General features: G+C 43.1%; 1 protein-coding gene across 1 annotated transcript in view; it reads left to right on the top strand.

Annotated features, from left to right (window-relative positions):
• The window catches only part of LOC141900608 (stalled ribosome sensor GCN1-like), a 54,847-nt gene extending 35,950 nt beyond the window's left edge, over positions 1–18,897 (top strand). Inside the window, exons 36-52 of the mRNA XM_074787586.1 lie at positions 1,618–1,814; positions 2,441–2,630; positions 2,756–2,826; positions 2,922–3,137; positions 3,309–3,473; positions 3,784–3,945; positions 11,736–11,828; positions 11,917–12,060; positions 12,861–13,133; positions 13,424–13,537; positions 13,704–13,934; positions 14,142–14,335; positions 15,084–15,295; positions 16,118–16,266; positions 16,768–16,872; positions 17,302–17,520; positions 18,557–18,897. Coding sequence (XP_074643687.1) covers positions 1,618–1,814; positions 2,441–2,630; positions 2,756–2,826; positions 2,922–3,137; positions 3,309–3,473; positions 3,784–3,945; positions 11,736–11,828; positions 11,917–12,060; positions 12,861–13,133; positions 13,424–13,537; positions 13,704–13,934; positions 14,142–14,335; positions 15,084–15,295; positions 16,118–16,266; positions 16,768–16,872; positions 17,302–17,520; positions 18,557–18,679 — 2,858 coding nt within the window. The 3' untranslated portion in view covers positions 18,680–18,897. The remainder of the gene's footprint in view (positions 1–1,617; positions 1,815–2,440; positions 2,631–2,755; positions 2,827–2,921; positions 3,138–3,308; positions 3,474–3,783; positions 3,946–11,735; positions 11,829–11,916; positions 12,061–12,860; positions 13,134–13,423; positions 13,538–13,703; positions 13,935–14,141; positions 14,336–15,083; positions 15,296–16,117; positions 16,267–16,767; positions 16,873–17,301; positions 17,521–18,556) is intronic.
• The last annotated feature ends 832 nt before the right edge of the window (positions 18,898–19,729 follow it).

Consider the following 19,729-nt stretch of genomic DNA (forward strand, 5'->3'; position numbering starts at 1 on the left):
TCAAATAGAGAGATCAGTCAATTGCAACATAGTTCTGGTAGCAAGTACCATTTACGATGCCAAATGGAGTCATTTTGCGGATTGGTGTGCTGCAGGAGAAATTGATCCATGCTCACCCTCTGTAGCTCAATTGGCAGATTTTTTACTGCACCTATTTGTAGTAAAAGGTTTGCAGGTCATAACTATTAAAGGTTACCGCTCCGCGATTTCTCATACATTGCGTGCTTCTGGATGGCCAAATGTAGCAGGGGATCATCGGATATCCCAGCTGGTTGCAGGGTTTTCTATTTCCCGGCCTCGGGTAACAAGGACAGTTCCACCATGGGATCTGTCTGTAATTTTGAAGAAGTTAATGGAGGCTCCATTTGAACCTCTTTCGGCAGCGTCATTTGCAAATTTGTCAAAAAAGACTGTATTTTTGCTGTTCTTGGCTTGCTCGGCCCGTCGCTCTGAGATTCATGCGCTTTCAGTCCGACAAGGTCATATTGTCTTTGGGCCAGCGAATGAATTTGTTTCGCTGCGGCCTGCTTTGGAATTTTTGGCAAAGAACCAACGACCAGGCTCGGTTGGGCGTCAATGGCGAATTGAAGCCCTAAAACATCGAGTGGAACCAGGCATCCCGGACAGGACTTTGTCCTGTGCGGGCGTTGTGTTTCCATTTAGATCGCTCTGCTTCACGGAGGGGTTCACGGGAGCGGTTATTTATTCCGCTGCTGGATCACCTAAAGGGGGATATCTCGCGGGACACAGTAGCCCGATGGGTCTCTTCAATGATCAAGGACATTTTATTGAAGGAGAATCTTTCCTCGGAGGGAGTCGTTTCTCATCAAGTGAGGTCTATGGCTACTTCCTGCGCAGCCTTTTCGGGTGCTCCGTTGGAGGAAGTCTGTCGGGCCGCCTTTTGGAATTCACCGTCGACATTCACGTCATTTTATTTACAGGATGTTTCAGGCCAGTTAGGCTCATTAGCTTCACTTGGTCCTGTTGTCATGGCTCAAGGTGTCCGTTCTTTCCGATCGGACCCTTTAGTGTAGAATATTTATGTTGCATTATCAGGATCACAGGGGGTGTATCCCTTGTACATAGTTTGGGCTCATATCTGCAAGTATTAATTTCGCAAAATTCTGGGGGGGCCCCTGAGCTGGACGGACTTACTGTGGCCAACCGGTCTTCCCTGTGCTACAGTGCTCCATTCCGTGCTTGGGTAAGTGCTCTCTTTTTCCCTCTTACCTTGCGTTTGAGCGGTGGTTTTTCTATCTACCTTTCCCACCATCCTTGTGCTAGGCTAGTGTAGCAAAAACCATAGGAAAGGGTACAGTACTCGACGGAAATATTACAATTTTTGGAACTAAAATTTGTATTTCCGAGTAGTACTTACCCTTTCCTATGGTGGGAATCCCGCCCACCTGCCCCGCATAGCTGTTTTTTTTTTGGTCTGCTATGACGTAAAAAGATGGCGGATTTCGCCGGTGGCTAAATGCAATACCGCAGGGCCGGGTCGTATAGCAAAACCATTGGCGATAAATCCAAATTTAGAAAATATTGGCAAAAACCATAGGAAAGGGTAAGTACTACTCGGAAATACAAATTTTAGTTCCAAAAATTGTAATTTTGTAGGATTGGCTGAAGTTGTCGGTGGACTCGGTATTGAGAAGTTGCACAAACTGATGCCTGACATTATTCAGACATCCGAGCGATCTGACATTGCGTCTCATGTACGCGATGGATACATCATGATGTATATCTATCTGCCCGGTGTATTCGGAAATGATTTCACGCCGTACGTCGGACCAATCTTACCATCGATTTTACAGGTACTTATTTTATTTATTGCTAGTGCGACATTGTTAAATCAACTATCAAGCACTGATTGAATGATAGGATAGTGGCAGATTTCTCAAAGATGTGATTCTTAAAAACACGTCCCGTTGAGTCCACAAGTCCCACAATAGAAATGAAGATTAAAAGGTGCCAATTCAAGGAGCTTCAAGGAATATTTTGTCATCTCCAAGAAATTTTCCATGAGCAGAAAATAGCTATTTGTATGACTATGTAAAGGCTGAAATTAAATTACAAACGTTTTAAGATATGCAGCTTTAATCCTTACTTTTATTGTGAGATATTTCTAGCCCACTTAAATCCCAGTGGACTTCTGCGTTAACATTTATCTGTCGTCCCTCTGTAGACTGTCCATTTGTAGACAGAATCTAGTTTTCTTGGGAAGTTTTTGATACGCCATGATGTATGGTCTTGATAATTCGTTTATATTTGACTCTACCCTAACCACATCTGCACACAAACCACGGAAATCAAGGTGGCTGACTGGCCATTGTTGTTCAGCAGAATCGGCACTCGTAAAGGCCTCGGCTTATTAGGGGAAAATAGACCATCTTTTCTTACATTGGAACCATTCTGTAATAGTTTTGTGTGTGTGTTTTAGGCATTAGCGGATGAGTCCGAATATGTCCGAGATACAGCTCTACGAGCTGGCCAACGTATAATCAACATGTATGCCGACACAGCTGTCACTTTGTTGCTGCCGGAGCTAGAACATGGTTTGTTTGATGAAAACTGGCGTATTAGATACAGTTCTGTTCAGCTATTGGGTGATCTTCTTTACAGAGTCTCAGGTTTGTACTTAAAGTATATGTAGTGTGATAGCAGCTGTTCTATTCTATATGCGGTCTAGACCGTAAGGTCAGCAGGAAATTTACGCTGATCAGTATTCGATCTCAAGTTCAATGATTCAATTCAGGTGTTACTGGTAAGATGACTACGGAAGGTGCCGGAGAAGACGACAATTTCGGAACCGAAGGTTCACAATCTGTAAGTTTCGATTTTTGAAAAATCCATCACATTAGTCCAGTCATAACCAAACGTTGACTGCAGCAAAGATATATACATTTGAAATATGTGTACAGGCTATTCTGATGGTGCTCGGTGAAGACAGACGAAATCGAGTTCTGGCTGGTTTGTATATGGGACGATCTGATACAGCATTGATGGTTAGACAAGCTGCGCTTCACGTTTGGAAGGTCATCGTTACGAATACGCCGAAAACGCTACGAGAAATACTTCCAACTCTGTTTTCTCTTTTACTCGGCTGTCTCGCGAGTACGAGCTACGATAAACGACAGGTACGAAATCAATCAGAACTAACTCAGCAGATGTATTCGATGATATTGTCGAACAATATGCTTACCATCGTATTTTAAAAGAACAGAACCAATGATGCAGTTAAGCCAAGGCTGTGCAAGTTATATCTTGATATAATTCATACTGTTCTATATACATATATATACCGATAGGTTGCTGCTCGTACCCTGGGTGATATCGTACGAAAACTTGGTGAACGCGTGTTACCAGAAATCATACCTATCTTAGAGAGAGGATTAGATAGTGAACAGAGTGACCAGAGGCAAGGCGTCTGCATCGGTCTCACGGAAATTATGAGTTCAACAAGTAGAGATCACGTGAGTTAATTTTTAGCCGTGGCTACCCAGTAGTCACTGCTACTTTGGAAAATGTGCAAAGAGTGTGACTGACATCTGAAAATGTAAACATATTTAACATGTTTGTAGCCAAAATGCATGGTATGAATGGTAGATACCTAAACATTCATAGGAAGAATAACAACTTTCATTTGTGGATAACGTAATGTCACAAAACTAACAAACATCTTTTTGATCCTCCGTCTGCAAATAAGCTTTTCCTGTTTTGATCGTAAACTTACCAGTGATGACATCCGACATCGAATTAAATAAATCGATTCTTATTTTGTAGGTGGTTGTATTCGCCGACAGTTTGGTGCCAACAGTTCGCAAGGCATTGCTCGATCCTCTACCGGAGGTTCGAGAAGCAGCCGCTAAAACATTCGACAACTTGCACAACAACATCGGTTCTCGTGCACTCGATGATATCTTACCATATCTACTTAAGTCGTTGGTGAGTGTTCTTTCAATGAGGGATCTATGTTTGACTGTGGCAATCGAGAATTCTGCTTAAATTTTACAAATTCTATGATTGATGATGAATAAAAATTTCACTATTATGGAGCCTGAAGCTCATTTGGAGTTTATCAAGAGACACACTTTTCCTTACGTTTAATTATGTAGAAGGCTCAAAATCTAGAAAGAAGGTCATTATAGAATATGTACTAAATTTTGATTTTTCCTTTTGATCAGATACGCATATCATTTGGCCAAATCCTCATCGATCATCGAATAATTGCCCCGGACAATTTCCCCCGGACAGCGATCATCGGATAATTGCCCCGTACAATTTCCCCTGGACAGGCCCCTCCTGTACAATTGCCCCCCAAATTAAATCTTTTTAATCTTAAAATAACACAGATATTTACTTCTAACTAATTAGACTAGCTAATTAGTGCAGCTAACTACTCTAGGACTGATTTAAAGTTTTTGGTTTACCTTTGTCAGCGATATGAGGTTGGCATTGGGCCAATTCATGTAAAATCGTGGTACGTTTTTTTATGTGAGCATTTGTTTCATTGGTTCTCGGCTTAAACGACGTATAATCGATGCGATTGAAGACATGGCGAACCTCCGTCGATGTACATCAACGAGTTAAAATTCTATGAAAAACTGTTTTTGGCGGGAAAATTCTTAGCTCTCGTGTATAAAATTGCAATGACCTCGATTGGGGGGCGTCGTCTCTACGAGCGAATGGGATTGGCTGTATTTCCGTCGAGTACTGTACCCTTTCCTATGGTTTTTGCCAATATTTTCTAAATTTGGATTTATCGCCAATGGTTTTTCTATACGACCCGGCCCTGCGGTATTGCATTTAGCCACCGGCGAATCTCGCAGTAGAACGCGTTGGATTTTTTCGCCGTAAAAATCTGGGAATAAGGATATTAGGGAGTTTTTACTCTCATAACGGTGAGTCCGTTCGGTTTGGGGGTTATCCCTGGTTTCTTTTTTTCCGTAAGAATTTTATTTACAAATATAATTTGATTGAATTGAATTGTTTTGATTTGTAACAGGATAATTATGCCACCCCCTCCTAAGGGTCAGCATCGTGGCAGGGAGGGATGCGGGCATTTGTTTGGCGCCTGGGACAACCACGATTCATGTGCGTCGTGCAGGCGCAAATCCGGTCAAATATGTGCAAGGAGCAATCTTTGCAAGATTTGCGTCGTGTGGTCCGAGGACCTTTGGCTTCGGGCCGATAAGGCTCTTAAACTAAGAGATCGTCGTCGAGTTAGCAGGGATTCGTCGGTTTCGGCCGATGTGCCAACCGACGTTTCTAATCCTGTTTCTTATCGTAAAGCGGAGCGGTCGCCGGTCGTTCAGGTACGATCGGCTTCCCAACTCCGTTCACCGGGGAGGAACGCTGGTTCAACGGCACCGGTCTCCGGTCATTCACCGGTCTCTGGTCGTTCACCGGTTCGGCCAGTTCGGCCAGTTCAGACTACATGTTCGGAACCGAGCACGCGCCGCGGTAGTCGCGACGGCCCGCACCGGTTCGGTCGGTACCGGTCCGGGTCGGGCATCGGTCCGGTTCGGCCACCGGTCCGGTCCAGACGTCATCCGGTTCAAAACATCCGGTACGTTCATCGTCTGATTCTGATCGTCGCTCCGGGGATAGAGCTCGCTCTCCCACTAGATTTAGACGCCGTGAGCGTAATAAACGAGCAAGATCTCCTTCTCGCAGATCAAGGTTTGATCGCGAGAGGGACTACGATCGTTATTGTCGGAAGTTTCGCCATCGGTCTTCTCATCGTTCGTCGACGCCGGTTAGCGATGAAAGCGATTCTTCTAGTAGGTCGCGATCCCGTTCGAGGGACCGTCACCGGGATACTGGAAAATACCTGACTCAGAAGGATTTCCATGTATTTGAGGAGAAAATTTTAAACGTGTTATCTTCGTCGCAACAAGTCGCTGCAACTTCTACAACAGGTAAGCCTATTCCTGATTGTCCGGTTAGAAGTTCGCCAGCCCACTCAGTTTTTCGGAATTCTGACTCTGAATTCCTGGATGCTGCGGTAGGGTCTGATTTCAATGAGGATCCGGTCCCAGAAGCGGCAATTCCTTCTGGGGTCGTTCCTGTCGCGAGCAATTGTGGGTTGCCCCAGACGATGGGGGCTTCCCTGGCTCGCAATGTATCTCCGTCCCGTTCAGTTTTATCCGAACCAGCGGGGGACATGCCATTTAGAGCGATGATAAGTGAGTTCTTTGTCAAGCACGGGGCAACTCGCGCTAAGCCCACAGCAGCTCCTCTGGTCGGTGAGTCAATGGAAGCTTATCGCCCTCCGGACTCCGATCTTAACGTTTTACGGGAATCGTCAGCGGTTTCGAGAGAATGGGCTCGATTGGATACGCAATTATGGGGTGAATGTCGGCCTGGAACATTTTCATTTCCCCCTCCAGGACGGGGTATGAAATCTGGGAAATATTTTAGTTCAACCGATCCACCTATAGGCGCATTTCGCTCGGCGTATTACGCAACTCCAGGTGCTGTGGATCACAGTCATAACTGCCTGGATGCTGATTATACTTTGATCAGCCCGGATACTGTTACAGCACAGTCGGGTATTCGTTTGCCTAAGTCCGGTTTGGTGGCCATGACGTCAATCCTGGACAATCTTACCAGGGTTGGTTCGTTTCAAGATATGGCACTTAAGGTGTTGACGGGTGAGCTTCGCGAGATTCAGGCCGCCGTTCATGCGGGCTCCGACCCAGAGTCAGTTGCCCTAAAACTGGAGGGAATGGACCGGATTATCCAATCTTTGGCTCGGTCTGTTTCGCATGTAATTCCGTTGTCGGTTCGGGGTCAGGTTAATCTGGTGTTAGCCTCCCGTCAGTTAGGGATGGACTCCAGTTCCAAAACTCGTCTACCGGATATGGTGTCCAATGCTTTGCTGAGAGCCCCATTGGGGACGTCTTCACGTCTCTTCTCCGGTTGGTGCGCTCCGGTTTCCGCAGAGCTGAGGAAGATTCGGGAGGTTCAGGCCAAGTCCAACCCCCGAACTCCGTGGAAAAAGCGTTCTGGTCCGACGCCGGCGGCGCAAGGTTCGGCACGGACGCAAACAGGACCATCTCAAACTTCAGCGCTTTCTCAGGCGGCTTCGGATGCCGGTTGGAGAACTAGCGCGCAACTTCAACAATCGTGTCAAGCCTCGTCCGGTCGTAACAGTTCCGGTTCGTATCGAGGCAAGGGGAAGGCTCCAAAAAGGGGCTCTTCCTTTCGGAAAAACTCGAAATGAATTCTTGGGACCAGTGGGAGGTTGTCTGCAGCAGGCAGCAACCCACTGGTCCGACCTCTTTGGAGACGGTTGGCCCTCCCGGGTCGTCTCTCGTGGCTACCGTCTCCGTTTCCTAAGGCGACCGCGCCTGATGAGGTCACCTCCCGACATGCGGCCAAAACCAGGTCAGGAGGCCTTAATCTCTCCGGCTCTCAAGGAAGTGGCCGAGAAGGGAGCGATAGAACCAGTTTGCAACGAAACTTCTCCCGGCTGGTTTTCTCGAATATTCATGGTACCAAAGGCCACAGGGGGTCAACGGACAGTGATAGATCTGTCATCCCTCAATCGGCACCTAGACATTCCAAGGTTCCGGATGACCAAGCCCAAGGACGTGATTCAAGGGCTCCGTCCGGGTCAATGGGCGGCTTCATTGGACCTGAAAGATGCTTACTTTCAGGTTCCAATTCACCCAAAATCTCGGCGATTTCTCAGGATAAAGTGGAAAGGCCGCCAGTTCCAATTCAGGTCTCTTCCATTTGGCCTCAGTACGGCCCCGTGGGTTTTCACCAAGTTGGTCAAGTCAGTTCAGAAGGTACTTCAGTCAAGGGGTGTTCGACTGTTCGTTTACCTCGACGACTGGTTAATAGTCGCGAATTCGGCTCAGGAATGTCGGGAGGCAATGACCTCAGTCTTGGACTTAGTCCATCAGCTAGGGTTCCGCGTAAACAGGGAAAAATCTCAGTTGACGCCGGCCCAACAGTTCACTTATCTCGGCATGGACTTCGATCTCCGAATCGGCAAAGTCTTTCCGTCTATGGTTCGAGTAGCCAAACTTCAAGAAGCTGTAGCGGGAGTGTCCACAACCCCGAAAACAGCTCGTTACTGGTCACGGCTTCTAGGCTCCATCAGCTCCATGGGTCTGGTGGTGCCCTTAGACCGCCTCAGAAGCAGGCGCTTGCAACAATATTGGAAGGTCTTCTGGTCTCAGTCGAAGGGCAACTGGGAGGCCTTGATTCCCGTACCTCCAACCAATCTAAGTCCGGATCTTCAGTGGTGGGCGGCAACTACGAATCTTCTGCTCGGGGTGTCACTAGCCCCGTTAGAGGCTCCAGTTCGTGTATTCACGGATGCCAGTCACCAAGGATGGGGGGCACATCTGGAGAACCGAGTCAAAGCCGGGAGATGGTCTCGCTACGAGGCCACCAACCACATAAATTTCCTAGAAATGCTGGCCGTGTGGAAGGCCCTGAAGTTCTTTCACAGGAGAGTGGAGGGCCACCACGTTTGGTTAGCCACGGACAATTCAACAGTGAGGGCTTACCTTCAGAACCAAGTGGGCACTCACTCAGAAACCCTCACAGGTCTGTCGGCCAAAATTCTTCTTTGGTGCCAGACAAAGGGCGTGTCCCTGACTGTTGCACATTTAGCAGGGAAAAGGAACGTGATGGCCGATGCTCTGTCTCGTCGAGGTCAGGCTATTGCGACAGAATGGGTTCTCCACCAAGAAGTTGCCGATCGGGTTCGGTGCATTTTTGGCAATCCGCTGCTGGATCTGTTTGCCACCCGGTTCAATCGGAGGTGTCCTCTGTTTGTGTCCCCGTTTCCAGACGCGGAAGCGTGGGGGGTCGATGCCTTCTCTCTGGACTGGTCGGGGATGCATGCGTATGCGTTCCCGCCCACACCAGTCCTGCCGCGCTTACTGGATCAAATAGAGAGATCAGTCAATTGCAACATAGTTCTGATAGCACCATGTTGGCCGGCTCAGAAATGGTTCCTACCACTTCTCAACCTACTGTGCGACAACCCCAGGATTCTTCCGAATTTCCCATCGCTTCTGTCTCAGGGGAACTTTCGGCATCATCCAAACAGCCAGTGGTTAAATCTGCTCACCTGGCCATTGCCCAGCGATCTTTGTCAGCTTCAGGCTTTTCAGAACAGGCTGCCTCCTTTATCGCAGGATCTAAGCGACCATCAACAAGTACCATTTACGATGCCAAATGGAGTCATTTTGCGGATTGGTGTGCTGCAGGGGAAATTGATCCATGCTCACCCTCTGTAGCTCAATTGGCAGATTTTTTACTGCAACTATTTGAAGTAAAAGGTTTGCAGGTCAGGTCATAACTATTAAAGGTTACCGCTCCGCGATTTCTCATACATTGCGTGCTTCTGGATGGCCAGATGTAGCAGGGGATCATCGGATATCCCAGCTGGTTGCAGGGTTTTCTATTTCCCGGCCTCGGGTAACAAGGACAGTTCCACCATGGGATCTGTCTGTAATTTTGAAGAAGTTAATGGAGGCTCCATTTGAACCTCTTTCGGCAGCGTCATTTGCAAATTTATCAAAAAAGACTGTATTTTTGCTGTTCTTGGCTTGCTCGGCCGGTCCCTCTGAGATTCATGCGCTTTCAGTCCGACAAGGTCATATTGTCTTTGGGCCAGCGAATGAATTTGTTTCGCTGCGGCCTGCTTTGGAATTTTTGGCAAAGAACCAACGACCAGGCTCAGTTGGGCGTCAATGGCGAATTGAAGCCCTAAAACATCGAGTGGAACTGGGCATCCCGGACAGGACTTTATGTCCTGTGCGGGCGTTGTGTTTCTATTTAGATCGCTCTGCTTCTCGGAGGGGTTCACGGGAGCGGTTATTTATTCCGCTGCTGGATCACCTAAAGGGGGATATTTCGCGGGACACAGTGGCCCGATGGGTCTCTTCACTGATCAAGGACATTTTATTGAAGGAGAATCTTTCCTCGGAGGGAGTGGTTTCTCATCAAGTGAGGTCTATGGCTACTTCCTGCGCAGCCTTTTCGGGTGCTCCATTGGAGGAAGTCTGTCGGGCCGCCTTTTGGAATTCACCGTCGACATTCACGTCATTTTATTTACGGGATGTTTCAGGCCAGTTAGGCTCATTAGCTTCACTTGGTCCTGTTGTCATGGCTCAAGGTGTCCGTTCTTTCCGATCGGACCCTTTAGTGTAGAATATTTATGTTGCATTATCAGGATCACAGGGGGTGTATCCTTGTACATAGTTTGGGCTCATATCTGCAAGTATTAATTTCGCAAAATTCTGGGGGGGGCCCTGAGCTAGACGGACTCACTGTGGCCAACCGGTCTACCCTGTGCTACAGTGCTCCATTCCGTGCTTGGGTAAGTGCTCTCTTTTCCCTCTTACCTTGCGTTTGAGCGGTGGTTTTTCTATCTACCTTTCCCACCATCCTTGTGCTAGGCTAGTCTAGCAAAAACCATAGGAAAGGGTACAGTACTCGACGGAAATATTACAATTTTTGGAACTAAAATTTGTATTTCCGAGTAGTACTTACCCTTTCCTATGGTGGGAATCCCGCCACCTGCCCCGCATAGCTGTTTTTTTTTGGGTCTGCTATGACGTAAAAAGATGGCGGATTTCGCCGGTGGCTAAATGCAATACCGCAGGGCCGGGTCGTATAGAAAAACCATTGGCGATAAATCCAAATTTAGAAAATATTGGCAAAAACCATAGGAAAGGGTAAGTACTACTCGGAAATACAAATTTTAGTTCCAAAAATTGTAATTTTTGGGATATACGGGGAATTCCGGCGCTACTAAAATAATAATGGGAAAGCCATAGAATGGCGTACGTTTCATTGGACTAGGTGCCGTATACATGCCAATTTTAAATGCTCATTGCTGGTGAGGATGTAATTATTTCACACATCCGCCATAGGTATTGTTTCATTTTAATATCTGGTGATTGTTTTGATTGATATTGAAGTGTAAGTTTTCTTACCTACCGACTCATCCTGAAAAGTTGAGTCGGTGTTACGGCAAACAGACATTTATTTTGGGATGGCCTTATTTGAACATTTTTTTCATATTGTGAAACATATTTTTTTTGGAAAATATAAAATGATTTCCCTGCCACGCCTACCTGTACCCTACAAACTTTTGGACGTGGACCGTAACCAAATGTATATCTTTGGTCTTATTTGACTACAAAATAATTCTTTAAGAAAGATAAAATACATTATAAACTTGTGGAACTTTGAAGTCACGAATTAAAAAGATTTTTCAAGCAATGCCCTTACTCCAAACAACCTCTAGCTTTCAAGGTAAACCACACTTTGCCCGTGGGCAATTTATTTATTGGCTGAAGTAACACTAAAACTAATTCCAATAAATTTATTAACATTAACTAATGTACTCATAAGTGGACTAATTAAGTTTCCTTTAATTTGGTAAGTGAATTATAATTACTCAAGGACTGATTTAAAGTTTTTGATCTGCACACAACATCAGTAATTCTATATCTTATAAATCTATATTCAATAATGTACAAATGAATTTCTAAGTAAAGTATTTAGGTGGTGTAAATCCAAATTAAAAAAGATTTTATTCGGGGGGCAATTGTTCAGGGGGAAGTGTCCTAGGGGGCATTTGTCCAGGGGGCAATTGTCTGGGCGGCAGTTGTCTGGGGGCAATTGTCCTAGAATCCATCAATAGGAACATCTGATGAAGAACATGTAGTGTATGAATATATCCCTTTTTATTACAGGATGACCCAGAATTATCTGATCTTGCTTTGGACGGCTTGAAACAAGTGATGGCTGTCAAAAGTCGAGTGGTGTTGCCATTCCTTGTTCCTCAGGTATGATGGATTTTCGTTACAAAACAAATTTTGTTTTCACCTTCAATACATGAAAGTATCAAATGCATATTGAAATCTTGTTTTCTAGCTAACCGCACCCCCCGTCAATAGTCGAGCGCTCTCATTCCTGTCGACAGTCGCTGGTGAATCGCTGACGAAACATTTGAATAGGATTTTGCCAGCTCTGATGCGTGCCCTAGCCGGAAGTCTGGGATGTCCTGACGAAGTTGAGGTGGGTTGCCATTAGGATTTGATTTTGTACATGAAAAGAATACATGCATAATTGCAACGAATTGATCTTAAGGATGCGAACCATGCAATGTAGAAAATGAATAATTAATCAAGTCGGTTAATTACTCCAAACTAACAGATTCTTGCGCACTAAATCAACTGAACACATTGCCATATCAAGATTCTTCTATGTAGCTCATCTTAGTTGTTTGCTGTTTCATAGTATCGAGAATGGCATGGGCATTTGTGATGAAGTCGCATACTCTGGTTGATTATGGAAAGAGTTTATGATCTACGGTAGACTCCGCCCAAGTTGGATCCGACCAACTCGGATAACTGTTCAACTCAAATGTTTGTCGAATTACTTGCGACACTATTCAAGAAAAACATAACATCCAACTCGGATATTACTCAATTCGGACACATTTTTACAGTCCAAAAACATCCGACTTAGCGGCGTCTACTGTATCTTATTCCATTGTGCCAACTTCCTGATTACTGCCAGCGTCTGAACGAATGATCCGAACAGTTGAAATTGATTCAATGTCGCAGTGGCCGAGTGGCATTTAAGGGACACTGGTCTCGGCACTGGTCTCGTCACTGGTCTCGTCAATCCAGGGTTTATGGGTTCAAACCCTGGTGGCGACAGAGTTTCTTGGTCGAAGGTTCTTCTCTGGTCTCTCCCCCATTGGGAAAAAGAAACATTGAACCCACTGATTATGCCATCTGCCTGGTGCTTAGCAGGTTGGGGGTGTTAAAAGAAATATGAAATGAATTTCCTATTTCAATTTCTTCCACCAGCAACTAGGCTATTGCCAAAGCGTCGTGCTGTCGGTGCAGGACCCGGTAGGAATTCACTCGATCATGGATGAACTGCTGGGAGCGACGAGCAACGCGACTGATATGAGCGAGTGTTTCGCCGCGATAACGATGCTGAAAGCGTTTTGCAGTCAAACGAAAATGGACTACGAAGAGTACGTGCCGCAGTTGATACGCGGATTGATTTCGTTGTTCACGTACACGGATACGCGCGTATTGCTTGAAGGCTGGGAATGTCTGAACGCAATCACTAAGGTATGTAAAAATGAATATCGATAATGAAGTAAATGATGATATGATAATGTGGATCGAAAAATATTGTGGAACTGTGTTATAACAGAATCTTATATACCTGATAATCTTATAAACTGTTCAACAGTGGATTAGGTTGTAACAAATAGTTTGTCTCCTGTTGTAAGGAAAATCCAATCTGTGTGGTGAAAATGTTCAAATATATATTTTTGTCCATGAATACTGAGTTCCCACCATAGTTGAATTTCATGCCGCAAATGAATTACTTTAACAAGAATATTTACTATTATTAGAATATGGATCCGACCGAAATGTTACAACATATCAGCACTGTTCGTCAGGCGCTTCGCTTCGCTCTGAGTGACTACAAAGAAGAAGAACTTCCTGGCTTCTGCATTCCGAAAAAGGTATATTTCAGATTAGTATGTTTGAAAGTTGAATCAATGTCAAAGGAAGCCATAGTGCAGTGAACAGCTCCAACAATTGAAACTGAAATTTTGCTATTTTTTTCAAAGCATACTAGAAAAAGCTTTGTGAAGCTTGGTGTGAAATGCGTTTACTTCCTAATTTTAGGGTATTGCTCCTATTCTGCCGATATTTCGCGAAGGTATTTTGAACGGTCCACCGGAATTGAAGGAATCTGCAGCAATCGGTCTCGGCGAAGTTATCAAGAGGACAAGTGCTGAAGCTTTGAAGCCATCAGTTATTCATATCACCGGTCCGCTCATCCGTATACTCGGTGACCGATTCAGCTTTTCGGTTAAAGTTGCCGTTCTGGAAACGCTTGGGTTATTACTTTCGAAGGTAAATTTACTCCTGTTGCTTGATCCTGCGGATCAGATTGATTCAGCTTTCTGTTGGACCGAAAATATGAGAGTTCCCTCTTAAGATTAAGATGCCTATTGTAAGATATGCTTAAGTATTTGTGTTTGATACATTAGCTACATTAACATCTGAAAGTAAAATATTTTTTTGCGTGATTTTTAACCAGATTGACCTTTCGATTTCTAGTGTGGCGTCATGTTGAAGCCTTTCTTGCCGCAGCTGCAGACCACTTTCATCAAAGCGTTGAACGATCCAAACCGGTCGGTGAGGTTGAAGGCGGCGTCGGCACTCGGACAGCTCATATCCATACACACTCGAGTCGATCCACTATTCACTGAACTTCACACTGGTATCAAAAATGCTGATGACGCGTCTATCAGGTACGGCAGACCCTTCCAAATAGGACCAACGTATTTTGCACCAATTTAGTCGACTTTCTTGCCTATAGACGGAGATATTCCCAAACTGAAAGATCGCATCCCGATCTATGTTACCATGCTTCCAAAGATTGATGATATGAAGAAGAGTGCTCCGTATTGATTAGAAATTGTTATCTAAAGGCACTACTTTGTGACCTTGTTTCATCACCTCTATTCATCATCTACATCCACCTGCAGTAAAGTACTACATGTGTTGTGTGCGGTTACATAATGTATGTTACATATCTGATGGGTCTTCTTATTTGAAGGATAAGCGAGAGCTCTTGATACATTTTAGGAATGCCATAAAGAGAAATGCCTAAGAATACTCTTACAAGTTTTACTGGTAGCATTAATCAGAATCATCATATATTTCATGAAATTTTCAGCCTTGGCCTAATTCCATGCAGGGTTATTTTCAATGCCAACACTACCTCGCCTCTTTGTTTGTCGATGACCATGTGCAGACTAAACTATCACAGGACAGCGATGGCTGTTCTTTCTGATTAAGATTAAGATTACTTAAGCTTTTGTTGATGTGGTTTTGGTATTAAACATCTGGTGGGGCAAAAATGTACTGGTACTATTTTGGCACTGAATTGGTTAATAATACGCTGGAGCTGTTTCACGAACGCGAAATCCATTATTTTACCACGCGCTTGCTACATAATTCGGGTATGAGAAAATTTACCTCTCGAGTTGCTTTCAGGGACACATTCCTACAAGCCCTACGCGGCTGCATCACTGGAGCTGGCAATAAAATGAGCAATGGCATCAGGCAACAAATCGTCACGGCGTTGATCGGTTTGATGTCGTCCGGTGAAGACACCGCGAGGTCATGCAGTGCGGGATGTCTCGGTGCAATATGCTGTTGTTTGCCGGATGAAGAATTCGTCGGTTTACTCATTGATCATCTCCTCGGTAAAATGCTTATTTCTAACGACTTCATTTTCCGGATACAAATCCCAAAACTCATTTGAGTGTATACTATGTGTAATTGAGCAATACGAGTAAGGGCTCCCATTACCGTATATGGCGTATATATTTCTAATGTTAGCTATCGGGTCAAATGTGAACTACCGGTACTTAAAGCTTGGGAATTCTGGGAAAGATACTTGCCTCACTAATCCATCATGATTGTATAGTTTGTGGTTTTAGTATATTACGAACAGGTTGCTATTACGGCTACACTGAAATAATGGTTATTTTGATTATTATAAGTATATTTATATTTTTGATTTACTGTAAATTATATTTGACCTCGTCTGTTCTGCCAGTCAAACAGACTGTCTTCTTAGCATTTACAAAATTGTAGACTACATATCTAAAAATCTAAAAACGATTTCCATGAAATTGAAGCCCATGTTTTTGAGATGGCTTATTGACTTATTTTGGGTGAAAATTTTGTTAGCATAACAAATGAAACATATCCCCTTTCGCCAAACTGTTGGAACTCAAAGTTGAAATATTTCATAATTATTTGCTATTGACAAAATATTGACATTAAAATAGACATACCGATATGGTAGGACATGAAACGTTTTCGGGATCATATCCTCTCATACATGTGTACCAAAGGAATAAAAACCTAAGATTCGTATACACTCAGGGTTATCGAATCACAAGCGCTAGATTCTAAGCTAATTGATACAATATTATTTCTATTATTACAGCATAATAGATTCTTGACGTATGTTCAAATTTTTGTGAGATGTTGGCTGAATATGTGAACTCATTTTATAGATAATGATCCGAGTCTCGACTGGACTATCCGTCACGGGCGTAGCCTTGCTTTAATGGTTGCTTTGAAAGAATGTCCACAGAATCTACTCGACCCGAATTGGGAACCAAAAGTCACATCAATTGTCTGCAAATATATGCAGTCGGATAGGGTGAGTATCGTTTAAACGCATGTTGCCGTCCTAGAAGGCTATTGCATTCCGTTTTTCGTCTTTTGTGCATGTAGATACCAGGTAGATTGAAGATTATGGTTGGCAACCAAAATGTCATCAGATCAGACCACTATAGAATAGGTTGTTTGTACAAGCTTTTATACCAAGTTTGGAAGCTCAAAAAAGCATATTCATAATTTAAGAAGTAATCATATTTAATGGATTTAAGTAGGCCCTTAGCAAATTTAAATGAAGTTTTTCACTTCGATTTTTAAAATTCACTGAATTTTAAATGTCCGTTTAAAGAATTGAAAAGTTGTAACAAATTAATCAAATAGGAACCTTACAGCAATTATTCAGTTGTTATGAAGCTTAGGGTTAGGTATCAGTAAAATCTATCCATCAGTTTCAAATCTAAGTTTATGGTACATGAAGCATAATCTATATAGTATGATGAAGAGTCATAATCGTGTTCATAATTGTGTCTTCTTCTTTTTTAAGGTGCCCGTTGTTTTGAGCGGTATTCGTTGTGCTGGCTATATATTACGCTACCAGTGGAATGTTGGTAACAGTATGGCTATTGACCTGATATCTTCTATCTCTAAGGTAGAGAAATGTCGAATACGCATTCTTTATATTATATTACATGTAGATATTATATGAAATCATAGCCCTGATGCCCCAATTGAATGGCGAATATTAAATGCTTAATAAGAGATGAACAAATATTGACCATCATTTCGACATTACGTTGAAAATCCTCAAGACATAATGAAATGAAGATTGTCGAGCAATTTGATTGCACCTGGAATTATATTTAAATCTCAAAGATTTTCAGATGTATGAACTTCTAACTGCTAGTATATAACGCAGCTAAAAATGTTATAGATTTTAGACTAAAAAAGTCTTATGATCGGGATGAAAATAGTCATGGAAAGTCATGATGGAATTAGATCAATCATGGTGGCTATGAACCTTGCTAGCATAAGAATAGTTTACTGTAGTTCAGTCGAGCTGTGTTTTGATTGATTCTAGTGCTCAAAAAATGACTCGAACGACGTGAAGGCATTAGCGGCTCAAGTGATAAACTTCGTTGCATGTACTATGGATAAACCATTGCCAGCGCCTACAGCAAAAGCGTGGATACCAATGTTAGTCAATGGAACTAAAGAAAAGAACACGCTAGTGAAAAGTAACAGTGAATTGGCACTTGTAGCCATTTTACATCTGTCTAACAATGATAAAACCTTGCAGGTACGTAGGTTCTAGAGATGTGATCTTGGGATTTTTGCTCATTTGCAGTTTGTTTTTGCTTTAATGCACTCACCACTACCCGAGGTTGTTTTGCAAGATGGTTTAACCCATTAACCATCCACCCAACCTATCACTCCTCAAGCCGTCCTAATCCATCCTGACTCTTTTCGTCTGCTACCCAAAAACAGTTTCAGAAAAACTAAACATCCAAGTCATCAAAATTCTGCACAGAACAACTTCCTGTTTGAAATTATTCAGGGTATGAAAGTATTTAGGGTATGAAGATGACGGAACTGGATGAAAAAAGGAAATCACCCTGTGTTCGGAGCCGGCCTAGCAGTTGGATTTGCTTTCCTTCTTAATCGTGACTTAATTAACCAAAAATTAAGCGTACTTCGTACAGCGGTATCCCCAACAAATCATATCTCATATGCTCTGTTCGGCCAGATGACTTTTAGTTGGGTTTGGTTGCTGCTAGATATAACTCGTTTCGATAAAATTTGTTATGCTGGCTATAACGAGTGATAGTCACTGGCAGCAAACGTATTAACTCATTAATTCATTCCATTATTTTTGGTTTACAATTGTTAGCTCGCGTGTTGGCAGTCTGCCAATAAACGAATCAGTTATCAGTAATTTCTGATGTATAAGATCATTGCTGATCTTTTGTCAAGGCACATAATGTACTTGATAGAGCCACTGCGATCATTCGCTGTTAAAATGGTGCGATATTGGACCGCCTCCATGCATGCAATTGCGAGATAACTAAATTGCTTTATTTCCTGAAAAAAACTTTTTATAACCACTTGACAACTGTTTGAATTGACCTTCACTGTATCCATACCTTCAGCTGAGCTGGTACATCTGTAAAACTATATATATCACACTGGTTATTTGAATTGAATGGTGCCATTGGGTTCAAATCCTAGTTATCCGTGATAGTGAAGATGTTAATCTCATAAACCTCTTTGCCTGTCGCAAGTTATTTTAGCTTCAAACATGATGGATTCATCTATAATCAATATTTTTCCTGTAGATGTATGCTGATTTATTGGACAATTGGGTGAAGGATCCATTAATGGATCTAGTGTCTCGGGTGCTACGGAAAATATCCAATCCAGAAATTGTCGCCGACATCGATGACACGATCTTGCGGTGACATGGTGAGATAGCAGTCGATGAAAAATGTATAGTCATACGTAGCATACTCTCCATGGAACATGTTTTAGTATTTTCTGACGATTGGTTATTAGTTTATTTTATTTCCGTTCAAAAAGGTAAAAGATTGTGTTTGACAAATAAGTTTTGTTCGTTTTTTCCTATGAATTACGATTATGTCAACGTGGTCATACGAATAAAGAGTAGTTACGTATGATGTCATAGAAATTTGTCTTGTGTTATTGTTTTAGAATTTAATGAGAAGATCACGAGGCCGTTTCTTTTTAAGTGAGTTGGATTATGGGTGGATGTGTAAGAATATTTTCTATTAGATAGGATTCAAATAATGGAAGCACTCATGCGAATACTGACCCTGGGAAACAAGAATTGTGAGGATCTTGCCAGAAGAGCTGCGTTTCAGGGCTTCAGGTGTTGGGGACGCTATCAACATCCTCGTCCAAAATTCTACAGTCGAACTGGCTTAAGTGGTCATAGCTCAGCTGGGACGATCATTAAGTCAGCGAAATGACAACTCGTAAATTGAACTGAAAATCTATACACAAATTTGGACTAAAAAATAGTGATCACTCAAGTATATATATACAGTCAAGCCCCGATATACCGCCACCCCCGCTTACCGCCAGGTTTTCTCAATGTACATCTCAATACAAATACATAGTAAAACACCCCTGATATACCGCCATACTCTCTATACTGCCAAAATCGTTCTGCACTGATTTTGGTGGTATATTGGGGGCTGACTAGTTATGTGATGACGTGTTCAGTTAGAACTCAACTGAGTTAAAAGGTATCAAATTGAGAGCAAAAATCTCGGTAGTGGGCTTCTTTCTGTTTGATATGTTCTGATCAAGCATTGTGTCAATTATCAATGGGCAAGTGGCTAAAATATCATGTTAAAGCACCGCACTGGAGAATATATTTACAGTTGTTGAGGATAGACATTCGTCTTGAGATCAACTTGTAGATCAACCTACTCATGAAAAGGGTCACACACTTGATCTTGTTATTGTTAGAAGTAGTGAGGTATGCA

This window comes from Tubulanus polymorphus, chromosome 2 (assembly GCF_964204645.1).
Source record: "Tubulanus polymorphus chromosome 2, tnTubPoly1.2, whole genome shotgun sequence".
Classification (NCBI taxonomy): Eukaryota; Metazoa; Nemertea; class Palaeonemertea; order Tubulaniformes; family Tubulanidae; genus Tubulanus; species Tubulanus polymorphus.